The sequence below is a fragment of the Penicillium samsonianum genome, assembly GCF_028829775.1.
Source record: "Penicillium samsonianum strain IBT 33392 chromosome Unknown utg000001l_segment0_segment0, whole genome shotgun sequence".
In the NCBI taxonomy this organism is placed as follows: Eukaryota; Fungi; Ascomycota; class Eurotiomycetes; order Eurotiales; family Aspergillaceae; genus Penicillium; species Penicillium samsonianum.
In genome coordinates, this window is record NW_026643259.1 from 4,448,608 (window position 1) to 4,468,795 (window position 20,188).

Genomic DNA, 20,188 nt, shown 5'->3' on the forward strand with positions numbered 1-20,188 from the left:
ACCAACTCCTCACCTACAAGATACATCGATGTCTAGTTATAGGTACATACAACATTTGACGAATCAATTATTTTGCTGGCCAGGTGGCTATGCTCTCAATCTCGAGGAATATACAGAATTCTGTTGGCCTGTGAAACATATTATACTACTATATTCAACTACTTTGCCTCAATGGCATGGGTGGCTGATGACATGACAATAACCTTGCATTGAGATTCAAATAATCGAACAAGACTAAGGTCTTTGAATATCCTCGAGATTGTACCTAGAAAGAAAACACGACACTTTCCCCAATTCCAGTGAGCTGATTTGCCGCCGCCAATGCCTCCTTCCATTGATCCAGACCAAATTGGCCGACAACATAGCAGCCATCCTCTTCTTTCAGGCCAAGATTCCCCTTCTCTACCATCTTGATCAGTGCAAGAACATCCTTTCGCTCATACATCCAGTTTCCCTTCAATGTGATATTGCAACGTGTGACAAAGAGATTTGGGATCTCAAGCTCCTCATAGGCACCCATCAGACTCACCCGGCCTCCAGGCCTAAGCGACATAATGCCGGATATGAGATGGAGAGATCCTCGGGCTCCTGGAGGAGAAATGTCGAGGAACGCATCCATCGGTCCAAACGTTTTAATGTTGCGGACATCTTTTGTACTGTCGCCTGTCCAGGTTATCGTGGAGATCCTTTCGCACGAACCGTTGTGAGTGCGTGATAGGATTTGATTGAGATGGACAAGCTTAGTATTATCGTGAGACCAGGCTACAACTTTTGCACCTAATATTCAGTTAGCCAAAACTCTTGATTATCCAGGGATCTCTTTGATGGCCAAGAAAGATATTACCCATAGCCAAAGCAACCATGCAAGCAGCAACGCCGTTTGGAGAAGTGGCCGGAGAAATCAACACCGTTTCACCAGGCTTCACATCAATGCTAGTCAGTCCCCCGAAAGGCCTGAGGAATGTTGCAATCGCACAAAGTTGTGCTGGGGTATATGAAAAGCCCCACTTCATCGGATCTCCCATCAACTTAGCCTCATCCAATGGATAGCAGTTCTCAAGTGGTGCCCTCATAAACTCGGCATATGAGCCATCTGCGAAACCGCTAGCGGCTAGTATTTCCTTGCTTTTAGAGTCAAACCCATGATATACAGGATTGGAAAATCGAACCGTCTCTGGGTTATCTCTTCCTTTCATGACTGAGTCAAAGAAGACTAGTTGACCAACCTTCAAAGTGGTTGCATCATCACCGACTCGGTTCACACGGGCAATTGCACTTGAGCCGGGAATAAATGGTTTTTCATGAGGAGATCTCCCAGGGTTGTAAAAGTCGAAGCCAAGCTTGCTATAGGAGTGGAGCGGCGTTGCGAGGACACGCAGAAGAACACTTCCTGGCAGTAGGGACGGGATAGGAACTTCTTCGACTTGAGGGTCAGTAAATGGAGCGGGCCTAAGAATGAGAGCACGATGCGTGGTTTGAATCCTCGGAAGGAGTTTTCTGTACTGGATGTTTGGACGATGAGTGTCCGGAGAACCTGTAGAAAGACAGTTGAGTGTTTATATCCATGATGAGCTTGAATAATTGACGTACTTAGGGTGACATCGTCAGAGCCACCAGATTCGGAGACACCAGTCATCTTGGCGTGCAGGAGCAGGTCTGCGCAAAACAAGGGTTGAGACAGCAAGAACTGAGATAAAAGAGGTGGAAGAGTTTGAAAGCAAAAGAGCTCGGCACTCGCGAAGGGTTAGCCTTAGTGGGAAAACAGTGAGAGAAGAAATAAGTCCCAAGACACGTCAAGATGTAAACAAGAATTAAATTGGTGTGCTCAGAGATATCAGATTGAAATGCACCAACACCACTAAAACGCATGCTTCTTTACAAAATGGTAATATGTTACAAAATGATAATCTCTCAAGCCTTGGCCTTGGCCCTACTCTTACGAGCCTTCTTTGGCTTTTCCTCATCGGCATCAATATCATCATCGGCCTTCTTGGTCTTCTTGCCCTTAGCCGGCGCCTTCTTTTTCTTAGGCAAGCTCACATACTTGTCCTTCTTCAGATCAAGTTCATCCTCGTCCTCATCCTTGATCTCTTCAACAACTTCTTCTTCATCGGATCCTTCAATGGCATCTTCAATATCAGGCTTCTCTTTCTTTGAATGCTTAGGTGCCACGACATTGCTGGCCTTCATGAATGGCATGGGGTGCGAACGCGAGTTGTACAGGCGCGTGAAGGTGGCTTTGGTCTGTGTCTCAAGTTTGATCTTAGACTCGTCCATTGGGCCGAGTCCTAGTTCAACCATGGAGTCGAAGTCTTCACGAGTGAGATAGTATTCATCCATAAGATCGATGACCGAGTCGACACAGTCCTTGCCTTCGTCCATCATTCGGCGTATCATTTTCTCCTGGAGCAAAGGCAGGTACTGCTGACGGATCTCGTCGCGGTTACCTGTGGTACGAAGACGCATGTGGCCCTGTATTTCCTTGACGTATCGGGATAGTTTGCCTGAAGAATAAATCAGTGAGAGAGTGTATACCGACGATGGGTGAATATCCAAAACATACCATGTTTGCTATTGTTGCCCAGCCAGCTAGTAAATGCAGGCCGTTCATTGAAGTTTCCGTATTGGAAGCTGGCTGGCCGCACAAAGCTGAAGATCGCATGGGTAGGCATAAGACTCCACTGCTGCTGGGTGCCGTGGATCATGCGGTCGACGAGGTCACCATCGCTGATACTCGAGGCGGCATTGTCCTGCAATTCAAGCGACTTCAGTCGCTGTTCTAGGCCCTGATATTTCCCCGCAAGAGCGGGTTTAGTCTTGAGGTAGTTCTCCTGAAGCATCAGGTAGCTGAACTCATGGTCGTTGAAATAAAGCTCGACCTTGTCGTTCAGGGTAGATGTGGAACTCGGGGAAAACATTTGGGCGCTGAGAATTTTGCTGACAATATCCCACGGCTTGAGGATGATATTCTTCTCCCACGACTTTGACATTTGCTTGCCTTCGTCATAATTGAGACCCTTTTGATCCAGTCTTGCGGTGGAAAGCATGTTGATGACCTGGCGGATATCGGCATGTGTTCCTTCAATGAGGCCGTCAAGTACAGGAGGCGGAATCTTGAGGCCTTCTCGGAAACAAATAGTGGACAGTCTTGCCCGAATTTGCTCAGCAGTCGGGCGTCTGAATGGCACGTCGTAGGTGATGAAGTCGAAAGGTTTCATCTTTGGAAGCTTTCGCTCATTGCAGATAAGGATGATTGGAATCTTGGTCTTCTTGACAATGGCTGCGACAGCTCCCACACCTCCACGATCACCTGCAGACATGCCATCAACCTCATCCATGATGAGTACGAGCTTTTTTCTTCCACTCTCCACTTGCTTGCCTTGTCCGGCGAAATATCCTTGCAACGATGTTGTATCTAGCACACCCAGGGTAGAACTCTCGACAAGCTTCTTACTTCTGGTGTCACTGGCGTTGGTCTCCACGATATCGAAACCTTCCAGCTTCGCCACGAGATGGGCTGCTGTAGTTTTGCCGATTCCTGGGGGACCGTGAATAATGACAGCACGATATGTCCCTGAGCCGTCTTTACCACCCTTTTTGAAATCGGCCTGGGAATTGGCATACCAGTTCCGCAGCCAGGCCTGAACCTTTTCCACAGCACCCTTATTACCACAGATCATACTGGTCGATGTTGGGGCATACTTCGTGGTCCAGAGATCGCCAGATGATGCGGGCTGTGAGCTTGGTGGCGTCTGAGACGCGGTGGCGGTGGTCTTGGGTCCTTGAGCCGTGGCCGTCTTTCGTTTTTGCTCTTCTCGTTTCTTCTCTTCTGCGTCAATTTCGGCTGCCATGGCACGGACCTTGGCTTCATCGGCTTTCAGCTTCTCGGCATGCTTTTCGGCTGCCTTTCCATCACCGCCGTTGGCAGGCAGTCGTCGAATCAATTCGAAGAGACCATCCTCGTTGATGGTCTTGATCTTGTGCTTCGCAATGGTCTCAAGCTTCTTTGGGCCGGCATCAGCTCCGAGGACCACATAGTTCGTCTTAGAACTAGGAGCCCCCACGACTTTGCCACCATACTTCTTCACCAATTGCGCACCCTCTTCACGACCGAGGGATTCCAAAACACCGGTGAAAACAAACGCCAAACCAGAAAGGCAGTTTTCTTCCCCAACGGGTATCTCCTTAGTCCCAGTCATTACCGGGTCCCGGCTTTGTTGCGCTCCAAATTTAAATTTCTTTGGCTCTCCCTGAGGAGGTTCTGGGGCGTCAATTGTAGGAATGCTATCGAAGATATCTTGGAGCTCTTTGCTCTCTGGTTTGTCTTCCTTTTTAGCCTTTTTAGGGCTAGCCTTTTGCTTCTTCGCAGCTGGTGATGCCGCGGCCTTCGCTTTCGGGGCTGGCTTTTTTGTTTCCTTTTTGGGTTCTTGGTAGTCACCATCTTCATCCTCGTCGATGAGAGCTTCCGATTTGCGCTTGCGGCCAGGTCGAGCCTTCGGGGCAGGAATCTTGGGGAGATCTTCCATGACAACATCATCCTCGTCATCGCGAGAAGATTGCTTCTTCTGTGGCATCTTCGATGTTGCAGCAGCTGGCTTCACCTCGAGTATTTCAAAGTCGCTGTCCTTGTCGCTATCATCCCCATCCACATAAGCGTCGTCTCCTTTGCCGGCGTTTCCGTATTCATTCGCAAAAATGTCATCGGCGCCGAGATTTTCATCCTCCAGGACCTTTGTGGCTTGCTTTGTTGATCCCCGAGTAGTGGTTCGTCCCTTGTTCGCAGGTTCTTCGGCAGTCTTCTTGGGTTTCGCATTTTCGGCAACAATCTTGGCTTTATCGGGGTGAGTTTGCTCGGTTGTTTTTGTAGGTCGTGTTTTCTTCTTACTAGAGGCGAAATAATCGGAGGAAGTTGTAGGTTCTTCCTTACTTTCTTCGGGCGTTCTGAAAAGAAAGTTCATCAGTCAAATATTATGAGACATTTCAATCCAGCGATGGACATACGGTTGACTCTTGGACTTCGCTTTGGTAGCGGGTACCTTGGTGGGTGATACATCTTCTTCTTCGTCACTGTCATCCACAACTTTCCTGCTGCCTGTTCTCGCGTTAGACTGGTGGTGCAGTACTATGGATTATAGAGAACATACGTCTCTTTCTTGTGGCGGAGGAATCCTGCATTGTCGGATTTAAGGTTAGATTATGATCTCGAGCAATTCAAAGGGCACCAGGCCACATATAAAGTGGCCAGGACCTCCTCTCATGAGCAAGGCACCGGCTTACCTCTTTTTTGGCCGCGGGCTTCGCGGCAGCGTCGCTGGAGCCTTGACTTGGCTTGCCGCCAAAGAAATTCCGGATGTCCATAGTGAGCCTCAATTAGTCACTCGGATTTCGGCAGAGAACAGTAACTGGGGATTCGGGTTATGACAATCGAGTTCTTGCCGTAGCATTTGGTAGATCGCGAACGACGCGCTACACTCCCGGGGAGACGTGACTGGCTGACGTAAGGCAGCACTGTCTTCCTTTTTAGGACTAGCGTATATAAGCTAGGTACAGCTGTAGGAACTACGGAGTAAAAGAATCATGAAAGAAGTACAACATATATGATTTTCCAAACTCATCGAATAGCATAGACTGTACGTAATAATTCTAAGTGATCGGAGGAGCCATAAAGTACATTTACAAAGCTCTGGGCAAGGGCAAGCGGATTACAAGCCAGACAACATACTACTAGGTTATGTAGTAGTACGTACGTATGCCCAGGTGTAATAATACATGTAGTTTTAATTATTATTAACCGTGCAGCGCCGACTTCCTCTTCGGTAAACTCGGGTGCATTTCATCAATACGATGATCTGAAACGGAGGCCTGATTTGCGCGGCATGAATAAGCAAGCAGAAATAATGTCACGTGTATGCCTCTTTTCCACTTCGGGACTAGTGTCAATCATCGAAAAGTGCCGGAGTAACGAAGCCTCTCGCAACATTGGTATATCTCGCCGCCTCTCTCCTCACAATGGGTCCACAGATCAAGATGTTTGCTGGACCGCTCTCCGCCTGCATACGGCCAACTCGTATGAGCCATTTAATACCCAGAAAATTCATTCAGCCGAAGACTAACAGTGCGACACAGTGTCGGGACCGCTGGCCACCTTTTCTCTATCACGATGCTTCTCTACCACCTCGCCCGCCCTTGATTGGCTGACCCCGAAATTCCAAGAAAAATCCAAATCCCCCAAGGGTCGCCCTCACGTCGCTACCGGCGGATCCACCCGAGGAACAACAGTCGTGTGGGGAGACTTCGGTCTGCGCATGAAAGACCACGACCGCCGTATGCCCGCATCGGCGCTGAAGATCGCCGAAGAGACCATCAAGCGGCGACTACGAGGAATGAACTATAAGCTGTACAAGCGTGTCAGCGCCAACATTGGTGTCTACACCAAGGGTAACGAGCAGCGTATGGGTAAGGGTAAGGGTAAGTTCGACTACTGGACTGTCCGACTGCCCGTGAGCCGAATCGTCTTTGAATTGAAGGGAGATGTCCACGAGAAGATTGCCCGCGAGGCTTTCAGATTGGCGGGCCACAAATTGCCAGGTAGGTTATGCATTCTCTGCATGTACTATTTTGGGTACGAAAGATGCTCATTCTCATTCATTAGGTCTCTGGGAATTCGTCAACAAGGATGACCCGCCTGTCGTTGGTATCACAAAGCTCGGAAACGGTGTCACTCTCGACTCCCTCAAGCGGGCGCGTAGAAGCCCACCCCTTGGTACCAACGATCTCGCTTCACCTCCGAAGAGCGCCTCCTCCAGCTCCGACCCTACCCAATAAACTGTCGTTTCCTGCATGATACCGTTTTCTCTTTTTTCATCGGTCATGTCTTTTGCTTTTGCCGTCTTCGCCGACTAAGCCCCAACACCAGACCCAGGCCCATACCCCTGCTGTCTGCGGGCCTTGGTATCGTCGTCGTCACGTGTCATATCTTTTGTACATTATCATCAGCTGTTTGCGTCTCTTTAGGAGCCATCGAGACACGGGCTCCTCCGATGGATCTTTCGTCTTGGTACTAGGAGTTTAGACAAGGAAAATATATTCAGCATTTACCTTTACCGGACTCAGCGAATACTCCCATGCCCAGCTTCTGTGCCTGGAGATCCTCGTCATTGTTGGGTGCTGGGCTATCTGTCCCTAGACCAGGGCTCACTTCGCTTATAGTGTGCTTACTGCCGCCTTGGATGAGGTCAGTCATTGCACTCAGAATTATCTCTAAGGAAGCGACACACCCCCCAATTGTCCTGTCTGCTTTGGGGGAGTCTTAGTGAATTCGCGGATAGACTCATATCTGCACCCTTATATTAGCGACTAAGTTACAAGAGATGATCTTGATTCGGTCGATACTGAGTGCTCTCTCCGCCGGGTTCCATATCAACAAGTCTGGGGTCGGACATCTTGGATATTGTTCGTGTGGAATAGAGGTATAGTGATCAGACAATTATAGAAATGGGATTATGAAAATATAGCAGAAAGTCCTAACCCACAGATGAAAGCTATTCTGATGTTCACAGCGGATGGTCCATGAATGACCTCGGGACGGGGATGTGATGACGTATGTTACGAGGACAATCTCGTATCTACACAATTCGTGGTTATTGATATTATTGTATTAAATATGTGCTACATAGAATTGACCGCTGCTACAATGCGGACACAGCTTCACCGTTGAAGTGCATATATAGTTGCGAGTTTGAGAGATTGATGTATGCAAAGATCTTTCTACTACCTCAGAGATAATACAAAATGACAACATTGAAGTGATATAACGCCAAAATCCTTCTCAGCAAATACCTTCATGCGCCCGTAAAAAGTGAAAATAAATCGGATACATGAGGATTTCGAAAAAATGTGATTCTGCTTAATAGCAGGCCATAACTTCCTGGATCCTATGCTCACTGAAAACCTAGTTTACAAATCGTTATTCATGAATTGTCTTGGTTTCTTGGTAGTAGGTAATTAAAAATCCATGCCCATCAGGTAACTAATGTGCTATTAGTCATGTCTCAGTTGAATTCTCCAGGGGAAGCAAACCTTTCATAGATGCGCATGAACTTGGCCACGAAGGCTTCGAGATGGAAAATTACTTTCTGTATCGAATGTTTCATTAGCACTCGAATTGATGGCAATGATAATCATCAATGACTTACGGTTCCCAGCTTGATGCGGTGCTCATAGAAAGCAGACCACTTGATAACTTCTGGCTTCAGTGCATCGTCGACTCGTGCAACGAGCTTGAATGTCAAGGTCTAGCACCAACAGTTAGTATCTGGAGCATGTTCATTACAAAGGTGGATACACACCTTCAAAATGGTTGTCGGTGGGATGCAATGGGTCAAAAGATCATAAAGACGTGCGCGGACATGCAACAGCCGAGCCGGTGAACGTTCAGCCAGAATCTCATCAGCCGTTAGGGCAACAAGGGCCTCCCAGTCCGGAGGCGGGATGAGGGTCTTGTCCGTAACTTTTTCACTAGGTTTCCAAAAAAACATAAGCCTCTAAAATCCAGTACCTTGAGAATCAAAATGGAAACTCACTTTTGCGCATAAATCGACTCAAACATGAGCAGCGCACGACGCAAATTGCGTCCACTCTCCTTTGCAATCCTCTTGTTAAGCACCTCGGACTCGGTCCATCCTTCCTTTTTTCCTGCAAGATGGAGCGCAGAGCAAATGTCGCTTTCAGTAGGCGCTGCAACCCTGACCAGCAGGGTTCGAGAACGAATCGGTGCAATGATGTTGGAGGTGCTGTTGGCCAGGAGAATCAATCGCAGATTGGGACTGTATTTCTCCATGGTACGTCTGAGAGCTGCTTGGGCATCTCGTGTGAGGTGATCAGCTTCGTTGATCACGACGACCTTGAACCGCTGCTTCGCGCCGAGATCCACCTGTTGCGTCTGCGCAACCTCTTTGAGCAATTCCTGGACGACTACTCGGTCATAGTTTCCGACGTCTGCAGGAGTGATCTCAAGATGGTACACTGACGAGACAATGTTGAATTCTAACTTTCGGTTGCTCGTCGTTTGGAATACTCTGGCGTCGATCTTGATCTTCTCGACACCGGGGCCGTACAATTCTTTTAGTGTCGCAATGACCCGTGTTTTCTTGCCAGCGCCCGAAGGTCCATAGACTAGCAAGTGGGGGAAATCTCCGCTTTGTGCCTATCAAGAGTACCTAGTGTCAAAATGGTGTTCATGTCCAGAAGGTCAGGGTTTCTTACCAGTGACCGCAGGCGATCAGAGAGCTCGGGGTGATACGTGAGAGCATCAAGGGTACGTGGCCGCAGCTTGTCCACAAGGAGAGCCATTTTGAGACCTCTGTGGAAATTTGAGAGGATTGAGGGATCGGGGTGCTTGTGGTTTTTCGATAGAGAGGGTGCGGACTCGAGAACGCGTCCAGATACGCGCCTAATTAATCACTGGTCCGTGCACGCTCCCACTATATCGATGGATGCAGCAAAGAGCATCGAAGAACTTATTTCGATGTAGATTGTACAATTACACTTGAATAAATTGAACAATATATACAGCTAGATAGTTTTCTAGGCATTTGCCAGCCTTCCGCCAAACTCCGAGATGTATAGTACATGCAAAAGTTGCTTTGAGAGATGAGATGAATGCGAAAAAGCCGGACACGACACCACGCGTGTTTCTTTGTTCACTGCTGAATGTCCAAGTCTATGCAAACTCACACAGTTGAAATACAGTACCCCAATGCGCCCTTGGTATGGGCTTCTTATGAGGCGATTGGCGTCAGAACACCATTGTCATCATATTTCGCTTCTGTTATTGATTAGATCAGGCCAATAAAGCATCGAATAGAGATGAAACTTACTGAAGAAGGTATATGACAGGGTGATAGTATCAATACCCTGCATATTAGGATCGGTAGCAAAGTCAGGATCAATGAAGAAGAAAACAGGCATATCGACCGACTCTCCCGCATTGAGCTTCTGCTCCTCAAAGCAGAAGCATTGGATCTTGCTAAAGTACGGCGCGACCTGACCTGGCGTGACACTGTATGTTGCGACTCCAATAATATCATGCGGACCCTTATTCGTTGCGGTGTAGAATGCCAGTGCCGTCTCGCCGGGTAGCACTCGGACCTCGCGCTGCTGAGGAGTGAACTTCCAAGGAAGGACATCCGAGACCGAGCCGTTGAATGTGATGCGTAGACGACGAGAATCTGTCACTGGTCTCACGCGTGCAGAGGTATCACCGTCGCCGGTTCGATGGGTGAGGATCGGCTGACCGCCCCAACCGGTCTGTTGGCAGATCTGCATTTGAAATCAGAATGAGATTCTGCATAGGATGTACTCTAGACCGAGTGAAAGCTTGTCATACCATTTTGTAAAGAGGGACAGATCCATATGCAAGGGCAACCGTTCCAAGGATCATACTGATGGTATAGTACCTGATCAGGGGTTTTGTTAGCACATGGGTTCCCTCCGATGCAGGTTCAATGGCAGCTCACATCGTAGAGGTATTGCGTTTTTGCGATTCCGGGGTATTAAAAGGCGCTGCAGATGAATTGCGTTGTTCAAGAAGCAGGGAATTCCTCGAGAAATACCTCCGCTCCACCTCGAAGACGCTCTTCCGGAGATAGATTGATCGCTGGGGGGTCGTCCCCATCAGCACAGAGCGCCCCAACGAGGGGAGTAATCGTGAAAACATGGTTATATGGCTTCAACGGGATTGGATGTTTAGTCGCATGAGTTGCAGCGAATCCCCAACACGTGATAACTCCGATTCAAGGGCTTATCGATAAGCCCTAAGCTTCGGGTGTCACGTTATATCTAAACGGCGAGCAATATTGAGACAAGGGTAGATATGTTTATCTTGAATTTATCCTTGGTTTGTTGATGAGCATTAACTGAATATGATTGTCTCAAATTAGAAGGTTCAACCGCACCCTTCTGGCTGCCCAGGCTGCAGAATTGGCATGTCCAGCGACTAATTTACTAGTATAGAAGTAGAAAATCACGATGATGTTGGTATGAAGATACTACTCGCTTGGTACATAGTACATAATTTAATCGATATCATTAGGCTGGGGACATTTCAATGCATATATACATAAGGATGCAAAGTTCATAAAAATACAGGGTAATGGCACCCAGAAGTCAGACCCGAGGTCTAAAATAACCAATAACTAATACAACCGTTTGATGCCGTCGAAGGATCTCACTGGAAGAAAGTCTAATTCAATACACCCGATGTGATGCGACCAAAAACTCCTCGTACCACGCTAGGTCGCTCGCGGAGGCAAGTGATAAGAATAGCAGCGCTAACAGCAAATGCGATGCGCTCTCGGTATTGATACTGGGAACATCAACATGCGTCAGCATCTCGTGATTGTTTTGGAACCTGCCACAGGCTAATTTGAAGACATTGAGAAGGGGGTGGAGGGGATGTGGGTGTAACCCTGTTGTGGACAGAGGATGCGAGGGTCCGATGCATACCTTTTTATCATACAACCGTGGCAAAATCGTGGCGGCAGCCCGGGGTGCCACAAATAGCGCCAACTCCTGCCTCTTCCGCGTCTTTTCAACCAATATACTCCAGCCACACATGAGACATCCCGCACCGACACATAACCCAGAGTCCCACATCATCGGAGTGACCGTCTTCGCGTCAAAGATCTTGGGGCCAAGTCGTGTCCGAGCGAGACAGACACTGTAGTAAAATAAGCTTACAAAAGTTGCGAGGAAGGCAGATGATTGTGCTGCATCAGAAAGGGCCCGGCGGAGGGCAGTTGCAGATTTCATCGTGCGCAGACGGAAAACAATCTGTAGGGGTATATAGGTTGCACAGGCAAATTTGAAGGTTTTGGCAAATCGATACAATGCGTGTTTTTCACAACTGGGGCCACAGCCCATGTGAACCATTTCGCAAGGGATCGGGGCAACTTTTGCTGGGTCTCCCCACACCTCTGGCCAGTTGTAGTCTTTGCACATCGACTGGAGGAGAGGCGCCTGGCCTGTATCCTTTCCGTAAACGAAGACTCCTCGTCGAACACGACGCAGAGCTTCAATTAAACGGGAATCAACCTGAGCAGCTTCCCCGATCCACTTCCCGTAGGATCTGGGAAGTCTCTCAGGGAGATAAAACCATGCCCACATGACTACAGCGGCACTCATAGAAAAGACAGTTGCGTCGGCAAAGCCAGGGGCGAGAGATTCGACAGTCGTCCAGCGATGCTGGGCCCGGCGGCGATGGGACCAGCGACCCCATGCAACACACGCGACCGCATCTACGGCTCTTGTGGCCATGTAGATGGTGAGGTCCATTGTCCTCCCTGCTAACTCTGGGCGGTGATGTTCCAGCGGATTGGCCATAACCGGACCAGGGTCGTTCCCCTGATCTGTTGAATTCCGGATAGGTCTGACATCTTCTATTGGCAGAGAGATGCGGTTTTTGTTGAGCAGTTGAAAACTGAACCATCCAGATAGAAAAGTGATGACGAATCTAATTAAGCGGTCGAGCCTTTGTGAGATCTGAACGTCACCTTTGGAGAGACCTGCTGTGATCAATGCACACAGACGATACAATCCTATTGGTAGTAGGGCTGAGCCACCGACCAGGGAAGCACAAGCTGTTGGGAAACTGTTCAGACGCAAAGGACCCGTCAAGACTTTAGCTAGCTATTCAAATCGAGGTCAGTTATAGCACTTCATTTGCGCGATGGACCAGAGGAAAGGGTGATATGATAAGTCGCGATAACAGCTCCATGCTAGGTAATGTTGCGACATACCTCTTGAAGTTTCTGTTGCGCAGTCCAGTCCTTATTGCGCAGTCGGCGTATATAAGACACCAATTTCGGGGTGACGGAAGATAGGTACCCGAGCGCATAGGCGCGAAGGAGGCTACAGTCACAATCAGTAAGGGATTTTCAGATCACGCAGTTGCACCAAGCCACAAGGGTAACAGATTGCATGGACTCACGGCTTGAATACCCGGACGTTGTCCCTTCCAGGGCGTGTCCGGAGTGCAGGTTCCATGCTGCCGGAAACCTTCATGTCATGATCCGTCGGGAGGTGTCAACATAACAGTTCCCCGAACTAATCGGCGACGAAGGGTCAGCCAAGTGTAAACTCTGATGGGATTCACAAGAATCTCCTCGCCAATCAGAAATTAGGAGGTGTAAGAGCTCGATAGGTTTTATCCGTGGGTGACCTACAATTGCACCTCCCGAAAATTGGGTAGTATTCTCCGGCAGGGGGAAATTGATACCTGCACGATCGTTTTCTGGACTATGGATCAACCGTGGATCCCGTGTAATGGGCCTGTTAGAGACTTGTAATTGTACCTCGGTCCTTACCGAGGAGGGAAATTCAGAAAAACCCCCGCAAGATCCAAAGTCGGGGGAGGGATCTGTTTTAAGAGAAGACAGGGGACGATCATCCGAAGCAATGGGCCTTTCGGAGCAGAATAGTCGGGATTGCGGGGCTAAACAAGGCAAATGATTTAATTAAAACCCCATAATAAAAGGACGATCTCAGGAGAACAATCCAAAACAAGGAGGGAGATGAACCGCACTGACCCAATTATCTGTTTTTTTTTGTTGGTAAATAAGAATGAGATAAAGAGATATGGGTAAGAAAGTGCAATGTATTCCGAATGTATACCAGAATCAAACTGTAACAGAGGGTACCTGCAGTGTAGTTAGTTACTTGCAGCATTGACAAGTCGTCCTCTCTCTCAGGGCCTCGGGAAGGGTTCTCCGGCAGTTAACAGCTCTCCGCAGGAACGTATTAAATACTGAGGGTAAATTGTAAGCCACAGTGGAACGGCTGTAATTTATGTAATTTTGGTACTGTTACATCACGCGGTCAAATTTTTGCATGTGATCAGGTCGGCCGAACAGGACGATTGCTTTTGATGCGAAACTCTCCACATATTCTTCTATAGGACGGATTTCTTTTGCTTTCGGACACTCTCTTGATCCTCTTCTATTTCTTTCCTTCTTTGCATTTTCACCTGACCTTCTTGTTCCTATCCCCATTGTGCTGAACCGAACCGGTTCCTTATCGAGTCGCATTATCAACCCTGGAGAAACCCCGTGGCCTTGATCTACCCCCCGCGTCCCTCTTTTGTGGAGTCGAACCTTCGCTATCATCTTGATCGCATACAATTTGCACTCGAGCCCAAGGCATGACAGTATCGCCTTGGTCCGCGCTACTCTTGGCATCAGAGTAGCAACCCTTCTCTTGACCGACACCGGTACAAATCCATCTTGATATTGAACCATTTCTTCAGTATGAATGGACATGGGACTGAAGTTCGGACTGGGCGCACATCCCCTCCGGCTGCTCCCTTTGGATGTGAGTTGTTCCGGGCATTATTTTGTACTGTTCCCTCTCTAACCCGATTCCAGACTCCTTTCTCTCCCCCATGGACACCCCCTTTGAACAGGCACCTGCTCTACCCCCAGGACCTTCTCTTCTTGACGATAATGAATCCAATATGCTCGACAACTTCTTTACTACCATGAATGCAAACCACTTTACGAATGATTTCTGGATGCGACAAGAACATAAATCCGGGGCACCCAACTTTGACTGGTCGGGTGAGCTGCCACCCAACTTCGAGGGATCAACCACGTCCCTATCACAGCCTTCATTTCAGCAGCATGGGCTAGGCAAAGCATCCGGGGGAATGATGACAGACAACCCTACAAGCTCGGACATATTTGCCGCAGCTTCCATGCTCTACCACAGCGGTCTAAACGGATCAGAGTTAGGATCCACATTAGCACAACAGGCTTTTGCGGGACAGTCTCTGCCTACCCATGGGATACAACGAAAGAACAATTCACATACTGCCGGTACTGCACAGGGTTCAACTTCATCTCCAGCCCGGGTGGATGTCCCGATTGGATATCATACCTCGGAGATGTTTTTTGACGTCCGTGACCCCATTCCTGTGGACCAACATCCATCAAGAAAGGCCCGCAGTTTGCGATGGGGCTCAGATGCCAGTTTCATGGACCAAGGCTACCTTCGCCCCCCTGACCAGCCCGACGAGGAACAGCGGACAAATGACTTGCTCGATCATCTCGGGTGCTTTGAACGGCAAAGCAGTGCAGCAAACACCCGCGCACCTAGTCCAGAGCGCATGGTTGGGGCTCCCCCTCAAGGTCCCACCTTCCTAAGTGGTGCTGTCCTGGACGAGAGCTTACATCCCCGAAAACGGCAAAGGGCCTTGAAAGAAGAGGGCGATGACTACTCCGATGATGATGATGATGCACGACCTCACTCAAGAAAATCTAGAGGGTCTATCAGCAAAGGCCGACGGGTTTCAACGGATATGTCTCGAAAAGCCCGACTTCAAGCAGGGTCCAAAGCTGCACGAGAGAATCTTACAGAAGAACAAAAACGGACCAACCACATCCTTTCGGAGCAGAAACGCCGAAATCTAATTCGCCAAGGGTTCGAAGACTTGTGCACATTGGTCCCTGCGCTTAGAGGCGGCGGGTTCAGCAAAAGCGCAATGCTCACTGGAGCTGCTGACTGGCTTGAAGACCTTCTCCGGGGGAATGACATACTCCAAGGCCAACTGCATGACTTGAAGGGCATCAATGGCTTGGTGATGCCGCGTTGATACCCTCTGTGACACGATCACAACGTTAATATATGATCTCATGGATGGCCCCTGCCTCTTTTCTTTGCGGGGATTGCAAGCGTTTCAGCGAGTGGACAGTTTTGTGCATGCACGCCGGCGAATTAGCATTTCATTTTCGCAAATATCGGCAACAAGATACCATTTTTCTTTTCTCTGCATACTCTTCCGCCGTCTTTTTTCCATCTAACCGCCGTAGGTGATACAAGTCATCTTTCGGCTGGTCCTTGGCAAATATCGATACCCTAGTGCATAATTCGAAAAGCCTATATTGGCAGAACATAGTCTGAGTATTCAAATGTTTTTTTTTACAAAATTGTTTTGACCAATATATTAAGATGTAAATTTCTGCGTAGCCCATAATAAAAAGAATAGATGATGCATTGACCTGCGAAAGCAGCACGCCCGTTTAGTTTTGAAGGTCATGTAGACATACTAACTTGAATTTCAAGGACAGATTCGGATTCTATTTTAGTTTTCAATTTAAAATATTCGTATGCATGAATAAGTTAATACCTAAAGGCCGAGTCTACATACATAGTACCAAGACCCTGTGGGTTGGAATGCTACTACGTAGTAGTATCTCCATGTTTGTCTCCACCGCTCTGTTTTGCCTGCATGTGAAGACGCGTCAACGTAACCTTAATTTTCGACCTCGACCGACCGAACCCTCAACTTGCCATGCCTCCAAAGCGGAAACACACGGGCGACGATGCCCCGCAGGAGGACGACACCAAACGCTACGCCTATCTCAAACCTCACGTCCGTCGCGTCCCAGAGAAGACCATCAAGTCGAAATGGGCCCCTCTACCGGAACCCGTCCAGGAAAAGGTCATGGACATGTTCCACTCCCTCGAGCGACCGGTGATAATGCGGAATCAAAATGAGCGCAAACGCATCGAGGCGCAGGGCGCCGTGCAAGCGGTCGTGCGAAAGTAGGGTGCTATGCCCAGTCTGGTAGCTTCCGCAGAGCTACCAGTGTCTTGTGGGATGATGATACTAACCGTATACTTCGTGTTGTTTCAGTTTAGGCAAACGACTCCCGCGAATGCCGTTTCCACCCATAACAAAAGACTCTAACTTCGACTACGAATCTGCGCTGAATGAGCATGTATGTGACCCTCCGCGGTTGGCGACAAGAAGTCCATACTGATTACATTTTAGCGCTCGCTCGAGGCCCACTTAGCCACGATGAATGATAGCGTCGATCTACTAAAATCCGAGATTGCCAAAGAAGAAGCGCTCCTTGCGGGGGAAACAAAGTCGCTACAGGAAATGGACAAGAATGCCAAACGGGCCGAGGCTGAAAGGAAACGACAAAGTAAAAATGTATGCAGCAAATCCATCTTACTTCCAATTATGACTGGCTAATATTTTACGACCGTAGGAACACCCCGTGCTCCGACAGTTGGATGCGCTTCCTCAAACCGAGGGTTCTGGGTCCTCTGAGTTCACGCTTCTTGGTGCCAAAGATAGCCAAGTGACTCTAGACGAGGTATGGACTGCTTGTGAACCACGCATACTTGCTCTGTCAACTTACCATTGTGTTTGGTTTTAGTTGGAGACCGATCCCGAAGTCCAAGGACTCATGAAGCAATTGCATGGCCATCTTCAATCCATGCAAAGCAATACCGCCCCATTCGCAGGACTCGGTGATGCCGTCACTCGCTCACAAGCTGCCTTGGATCTATACTCGATGCCCAACGACTGATCGCCCCACTGGACATCACCGCACCATACAAGCCACCAATCCCGGCATTCTGATGCTTATGATTGACACATGAAGGGCCTCGGACCCAGGGTATGCACGTTTATTAAAAACGCAAACCAAGTACCGACCGAGCTTGGCGACCAGGAATACCAGGAATCACTTCGGCAATCCTTGTCGCGTGCTCGAATTCCAATGCATTCGCCGAATAGCTTCATACGGTGGAACCGGGCACGGTTGAACGCACCTCTCTTCAATAGAGAATATCCCACTGCAGGGGTAAAATATGAATCACACAAAATTAGGAGAAGGGTAATGCAAGTATGATGCGCACTCAGTCCAATCCGGGGAGTCCTGCTTCAAGGATGTAGACAACCCGAGGCTCCACCGCATGAAAAGATGGAAGAAACTACCTAGGTAGACAGTTAACAATCAATAATCACGAGTGTGCACCTTTCACACAATTTGGTTTCAATCAAAATCCGGCCAATTGTAAGGATAGAAAACGTAATTTCTCGACCGAGGTCTCGCCCCGAAAGTGGCGTGTGCCCAAACAGCCAACCCCATGCGGAGCAGTTCGGAGGGGTGACTCCGCTTTCTCCATCCCCGAACTTTTCGACGTTTACCAACTACTACCAACTGGTCTGCAGGCAGCCATTTCGCTCCGGCCCTGGTGGTTCTCACTGAAACCTTTTGCGCAATGTCCGAAAAGAATGCGCCGCTGGGCGCTTCCAATGCGACAAAATCCAGGTCCACTGATGCAGGGAAGGATACGAGCGTCAAGAACTCGCAATCTGCGGCCAAGGCCGAAACGACCGGCTCGGGGAGTCACTCCAGCCCCAAGAAGCGCCGGAAGGTGAATCACGGTAAGGTGCCGTTGCGCAGCATGCGACAGGGATCTGGGCGCGGCCGATTCTGTTGCGCATAACGATAAGAACATCTTTGCTAACGAGGGTTTCACGCAATTCCAGCCTGTGTATATTGTCGCCGCTCGGTAAGTTTACCTCTTGAAAATGCCATTGTGCTTGGTTACTATATGCGATAGGCCATGATATCAGTGCTGGCGCATATCTATTCGAGGAACTCGCTTTGCTAACGGGGTTTTGTTCGCGTGGGACAGCATATGACCTGCGACTCGGTACGACACCTCTGTCTCCCCTTTCCCCGTTCGCGACCCGTCACTTCTGAAACCCTGAACACAGACTTGCGGAAAATAAATTGCACCAGCTGACCTGTCTGAATCTATGAAGGAACGGCCCTGCACACGCTGTATAAAGCGAAACATCGGGCACCTGTGTCATGACGAGCCGAGGGAAACTGCGAAACGAGGACGTGGCGAACACGAACATTCTGCTGCAGACGACGAGGGCTCGTCTAACAATGAACTGGGCTCCGTTCAAGGCATGCCTAGGAGTGTCGACGTCGCCGATGCTGCTGGTCAGCAACCATTCCCTGATACCACGATCGGAATTGCACCCTCAGCTGTGAATCCGCCTTCAACGGTGCCGCCTGGGAATCTTTCTGCGTCTAGTCAGGGCCTCGAGGCTAACTCTCAGCGTGAGTTCGCAACGAATCCTTTTTTGCCTCCGGACTAAGCTAACGTGGTATGACAGTCATGCAATACAACGACTGGGTAGGTGGTCAGAATCAGTTCCAGGACATGCATTCTCTCCACCCGTCGTACATGTTTAATGCACATGAGGTGACCAACGAGTACAACCTGCTCGGAGATTTCCTCAGTAACAGTCTCTTGGACGACGGGGCAATGTTCCAAAACCAAGATATGCAAGGAATCTACACCGATTCATCAGTGATGAACTCGATGAATGGTATGGCGCTACCGAATGGGTTGCCTCCTCCGGCACAACTTCCGCCGCCGGCACAAAGCCAAGTACCGCCAGGAGACTCGATTCAACCACCAACCTCGACAGTGGGCAATGACAAAGCCCGGGAAACATACTACATGACCGCTGCCGACCCGGCAGGAACTGACCCACCAGAGGAGCGGATGAACAAGCTTCTCAAAGCGAAATATGACGCCGGATTACTGAAACCGTTCAACTACGTCAAGGGATATGCACGGTTGAACCAGTACATGGAAAAGAACATGCAACAAATATCTCGGCAAAAGATTCTGCGGCAGCTCGACAAGTTCCGGCCCAAGTTCCGAGAACGCATGCAGAGCCTGACTGATATCGAATTGATTCTGGTGGAGATGTGGTTCGAGCGGAGTCTTATGGAGTACGACCGCGTCTTTGCCAGTATGGCTATCCCGGCCTGCTGCTGGCGTCGAACGGGCGAGATCTTCCGAGGGAACAATGAGATGGCACAGCTGATTGACGTCCCGGTTGAGGGTCTGCGAGATGTAAGTTTCAAAACTGGAGACCCCTCACGTCATATTTCACCCAACTCACATGTTTACTCTCTGTAGGGCAAACTTGCTATCCACGAGATCATCGTCGAAGATCAGCTGGTCAGTTATTGGGAAAAGTTCGGCGCTATCGCCTTCGACAATACCCAAAAGGCCATGCTCACCAGTTGCACATTGAAGAGCCCTAACCCCAACTCAACGAGTGATGGTATTAATTGCTGCTTTTCGTTTACGATCAGACGAGACAATCACAACATGTAAGTGTTCACTGCTCACTGTCCACTAAATACCGATGCGCCGGAACTAACACTGTGCAGCCCGTCTCTCATCGTTGGGAACTTCCTCCCAATCAATAAATAGTGCTTTTCGGTAGACTGTTATCTATTTTATGTCACGCAAGGAATTCTCTTTTGGTATCATTTTCTGGTTTAGTGATTCCCCGAGT

The 20,188-nt window shown here is 49.0% G+C and overlaps 10 protein-coding genes across 10 annotated transcripts; 5 read left to right on the forward strand and 5 right to left on the reverse strand.

The window, feature by feature from the left end:
• Positions 1-37: 37 nt before the first annotated feature.
• N7471_001704 (replication factor C subunit 1) lies at positions 38-5,429 on the reverse strand. The gene is made up of 8 exons (XM_057274425.1): positions 5,278-5,429; positions 5,145-5,169; positions 5,002-5,092; positions 2,564-4,941; positions 1,941-2,504; positions 1,591-1,656; positions 845-1,534; positions 38-777 (listed from the first exon to the last, which is right to left on the reverse strand). The coding sequence occupies exons 1-8, from the start codon at positions 5,356-5,358 to the stop codon at positions 266-268; spliced, it is 4,407 nt and encodes a 1,468-aa protein (XP_057142604.1). The 5' UTR covers positions 5,359-5,429; the 3' UTR covers positions 38-265.
• A 580-nt stretch (positions 5,430-6,009) lies between these two features.
• On the forward strand, positions 6,010-6,825 carry N7471_001705 (mitochondrial 54S ribosomal protein uL16m; the record flags this gene model as incomplete). The annotated part of the gene is made up of 3 exons (XM_057274426.1): positions 6,010-6,067; positions 6,127-6,588; positions 6,653-6,825. 3 exons carry the CDS (start codon positions 6,010-6,012, stop codon positions 6,823-6,825), a joined length of 693 nt encoding a protein of 230 aa, XP_057142605.1.
• A 74-nt stretch (positions 6,826-6,899) lies between these two features.
• On the reverse strand, positions 6,900-7,442 carry N7471_001706 (uncharacterized protein; the record flags this gene model as incomplete). The annotated part of the gene is made up of 4 exons (XM_057274427.1): positions 6,900-6,976; positions 7,099-7,224; positions 7,278-7,336; positions 7,393-7,442. 4 exons carry the CDS (start codon positions 7,440-7,442, stop codon positions 6,900-6,902), a joined length of 312 nt encoding a protein of 103 aa, XP_057142606.1.
• Positions 7,443-8,004: 562 nt separating this feature from the next.
• On the reverse strand, positions 8,005-9,351 carry N7471_001707 (replication factor C subunit 5; the record flags this gene model as incomplete). The annotated part of the gene is made up of 6 exons (XM_057274428.1): positions 8,005-8,029; positions 8,080-8,135; positions 8,196-8,294; positions 8,349-8,517; positions 8,583-9,205; positions 9,265-9,351. 6 exons carry the CDS (start codon positions 9,349-9,351, stop codon positions 8,005-8,007), a joined length of 1,059 nt encoding a protein of 352 aa, XP_057142607.1.
• Positions 9,352-9,779: 428 nt separating this feature from the next.
• N7471_001708 (cytochrome c oxidase assembly protein) lies at positions 9,780-10,717 on the reverse strand (the record flags this gene model as incomplete). Its single annotated transcript, XM_057274429.1, has 4 exons — positions 9,780-9,826; positions 9,879-10,320; positions 10,388-10,457; positions 10,518-10,717. 4 exons carry the CDS (start codon positions 10,715-10,717, stop codon positions 9,780-9,782), a joined length of 759 nt encoding a protein of 252 aa, XP_057142608.1.
• A 525-nt stretch (positions 10,718-11,242) lies between these two features.
• N7471_001709 (uncharacterized protein) lies at positions 11,243-13,062 on the reverse strand (the record flags this gene model as incomplete). The annotated part of the gene is made up of 4 exons (XM_057274430.1): positions 11,243-11,365; positions 11,506-12,687; positions 12,798-12,909; positions 12,989-13,062. The coding sequence occupies 4 exons, from the start codon at positions 13,060-13,062 to the stop codon at positions 11,243-11,245; spliced, it is 1,491 nt and encodes a 496-aa protein (XP_057142609.1).
• Positions 13,063-13,941: 879 nt separating this feature from the next.
• N7471_001710 (basic helix-loop-helix domain-containing protein) lies at positions 13,942-15,913 on the forward strand. The gene is made up of 2 exons (XM_057274431.1): positions 13,942-14,367; positions 14,421-15,913. Exons 1-2 carry the CDS (start codon positions 14,304-14,306, stop codon positions 15,644-15,646), a joined length of 1,290 nt encoding a protein of 429 aa, XP_057142610.1. The 5' UTR covers positions 13,942-14,303; the 3' UTR covers positions 15,647-15,913.
• A 432-nt stretch (positions 15,914-16,345) lies between these two features.
• On the forward strand, positions 16,346-17,814 carry N7471_001711 (uncharacterized protein; the record flags this gene model as incomplete). The annotated part of the gene is made up of 5 exons (XM_057274432.1): positions 16,346-16,599; positions 16,691-16,775; positions 16,829-16,993; positions 17,052-17,159; positions 17,223-17,814. 5 exons carry the CDS (start codon positions 16,346-16,348, stop codon positions 17,373-17,375), a joined length of 765 nt encoding a protein of 254 aa, XP_057142611.1. The 3' UTR covers positions 17,376-17,814.
• A 258-nt stretch (positions 17,815-18,072) lies between these two features.
• Positions 18,073-18,300, forward strand: N7471_001712 (uncharacterized protein; the record flags this gene model as incomplete). The annotated part of the gene is made up of 1 exon (XM_057274433.1): positions 18,073-18,300. The coding sequence occupies one exon, from the start codon at positions 18,073-18,075 to the stop codon at positions 18,298-18,300; it is 228 nt and encodes a 75-aa protein (XP_057142612.1).
• Positions 18,301-18,616: 316 nt separating this feature from the next.
• On the forward strand, positions 18,617-20,103 carry N7471_001713 (uncharacterized protein; the record flags this gene model as incomplete). Its single annotated transcript, XM_057274434.1, has 4 exons — positions 18,617-18,929; positions 18,986-19,737; positions 19,804-20,000; positions 20,061-20,103. 4 exons carry the CDS (start codon positions 18,617-18,619, stop codon positions 20,101-20,103), a joined length of 1,305 nt encoding a protein of 434 aa, XP_057142613.1.
• Between the last annotated feature and the right edge of the window lie 85 nt (positions 20,104-20,188).

What these genes read in the sequence shown, in the direction of transcription:
- N7471_001704 (XM_057274425.1), bottom strand. Translation starts at nt 5,358, where the DNA reads ATGGACATCCGGAATTTCTTTGGCGGCAAGCCAAGTCAAGGCTCCAGC. An exon ending in CTCCGCCACAAGAAAGAGAC is followed by an intron (nt 5,093 to 5,144) that starts GTATGTTCTCTA and finishes ACGCGAGAACAG; the next exon opens with GCAGCAGGAAAGTTGTGGAT. An exon ending in CATGGTTGCTTTGGCTATGG is followed by an intron (nt 778 to 844) that starts GTAATATCTTTC and finishes ACTGAATATTAG; the next exon opens with GTGCAAAAGTTGTAGCCTGG.
- N7471_001710 (XM_057274431.1), top strand. Translation starts at nt 14,304, where the DNA reads ATGAATGGACATGGGACTGAAGTTCGGACTGGGCGCACATCCCCTCCG. An exon ending in TCCGGCTGCTCCCTTTGGAT is followed by an intron (nt 14,368 to 14,420) that starts GTGAGTTGTTCC and finishes ACCCGATTCCAG; the next exon opens with ACTCCTTTCTCTCCCCCATG.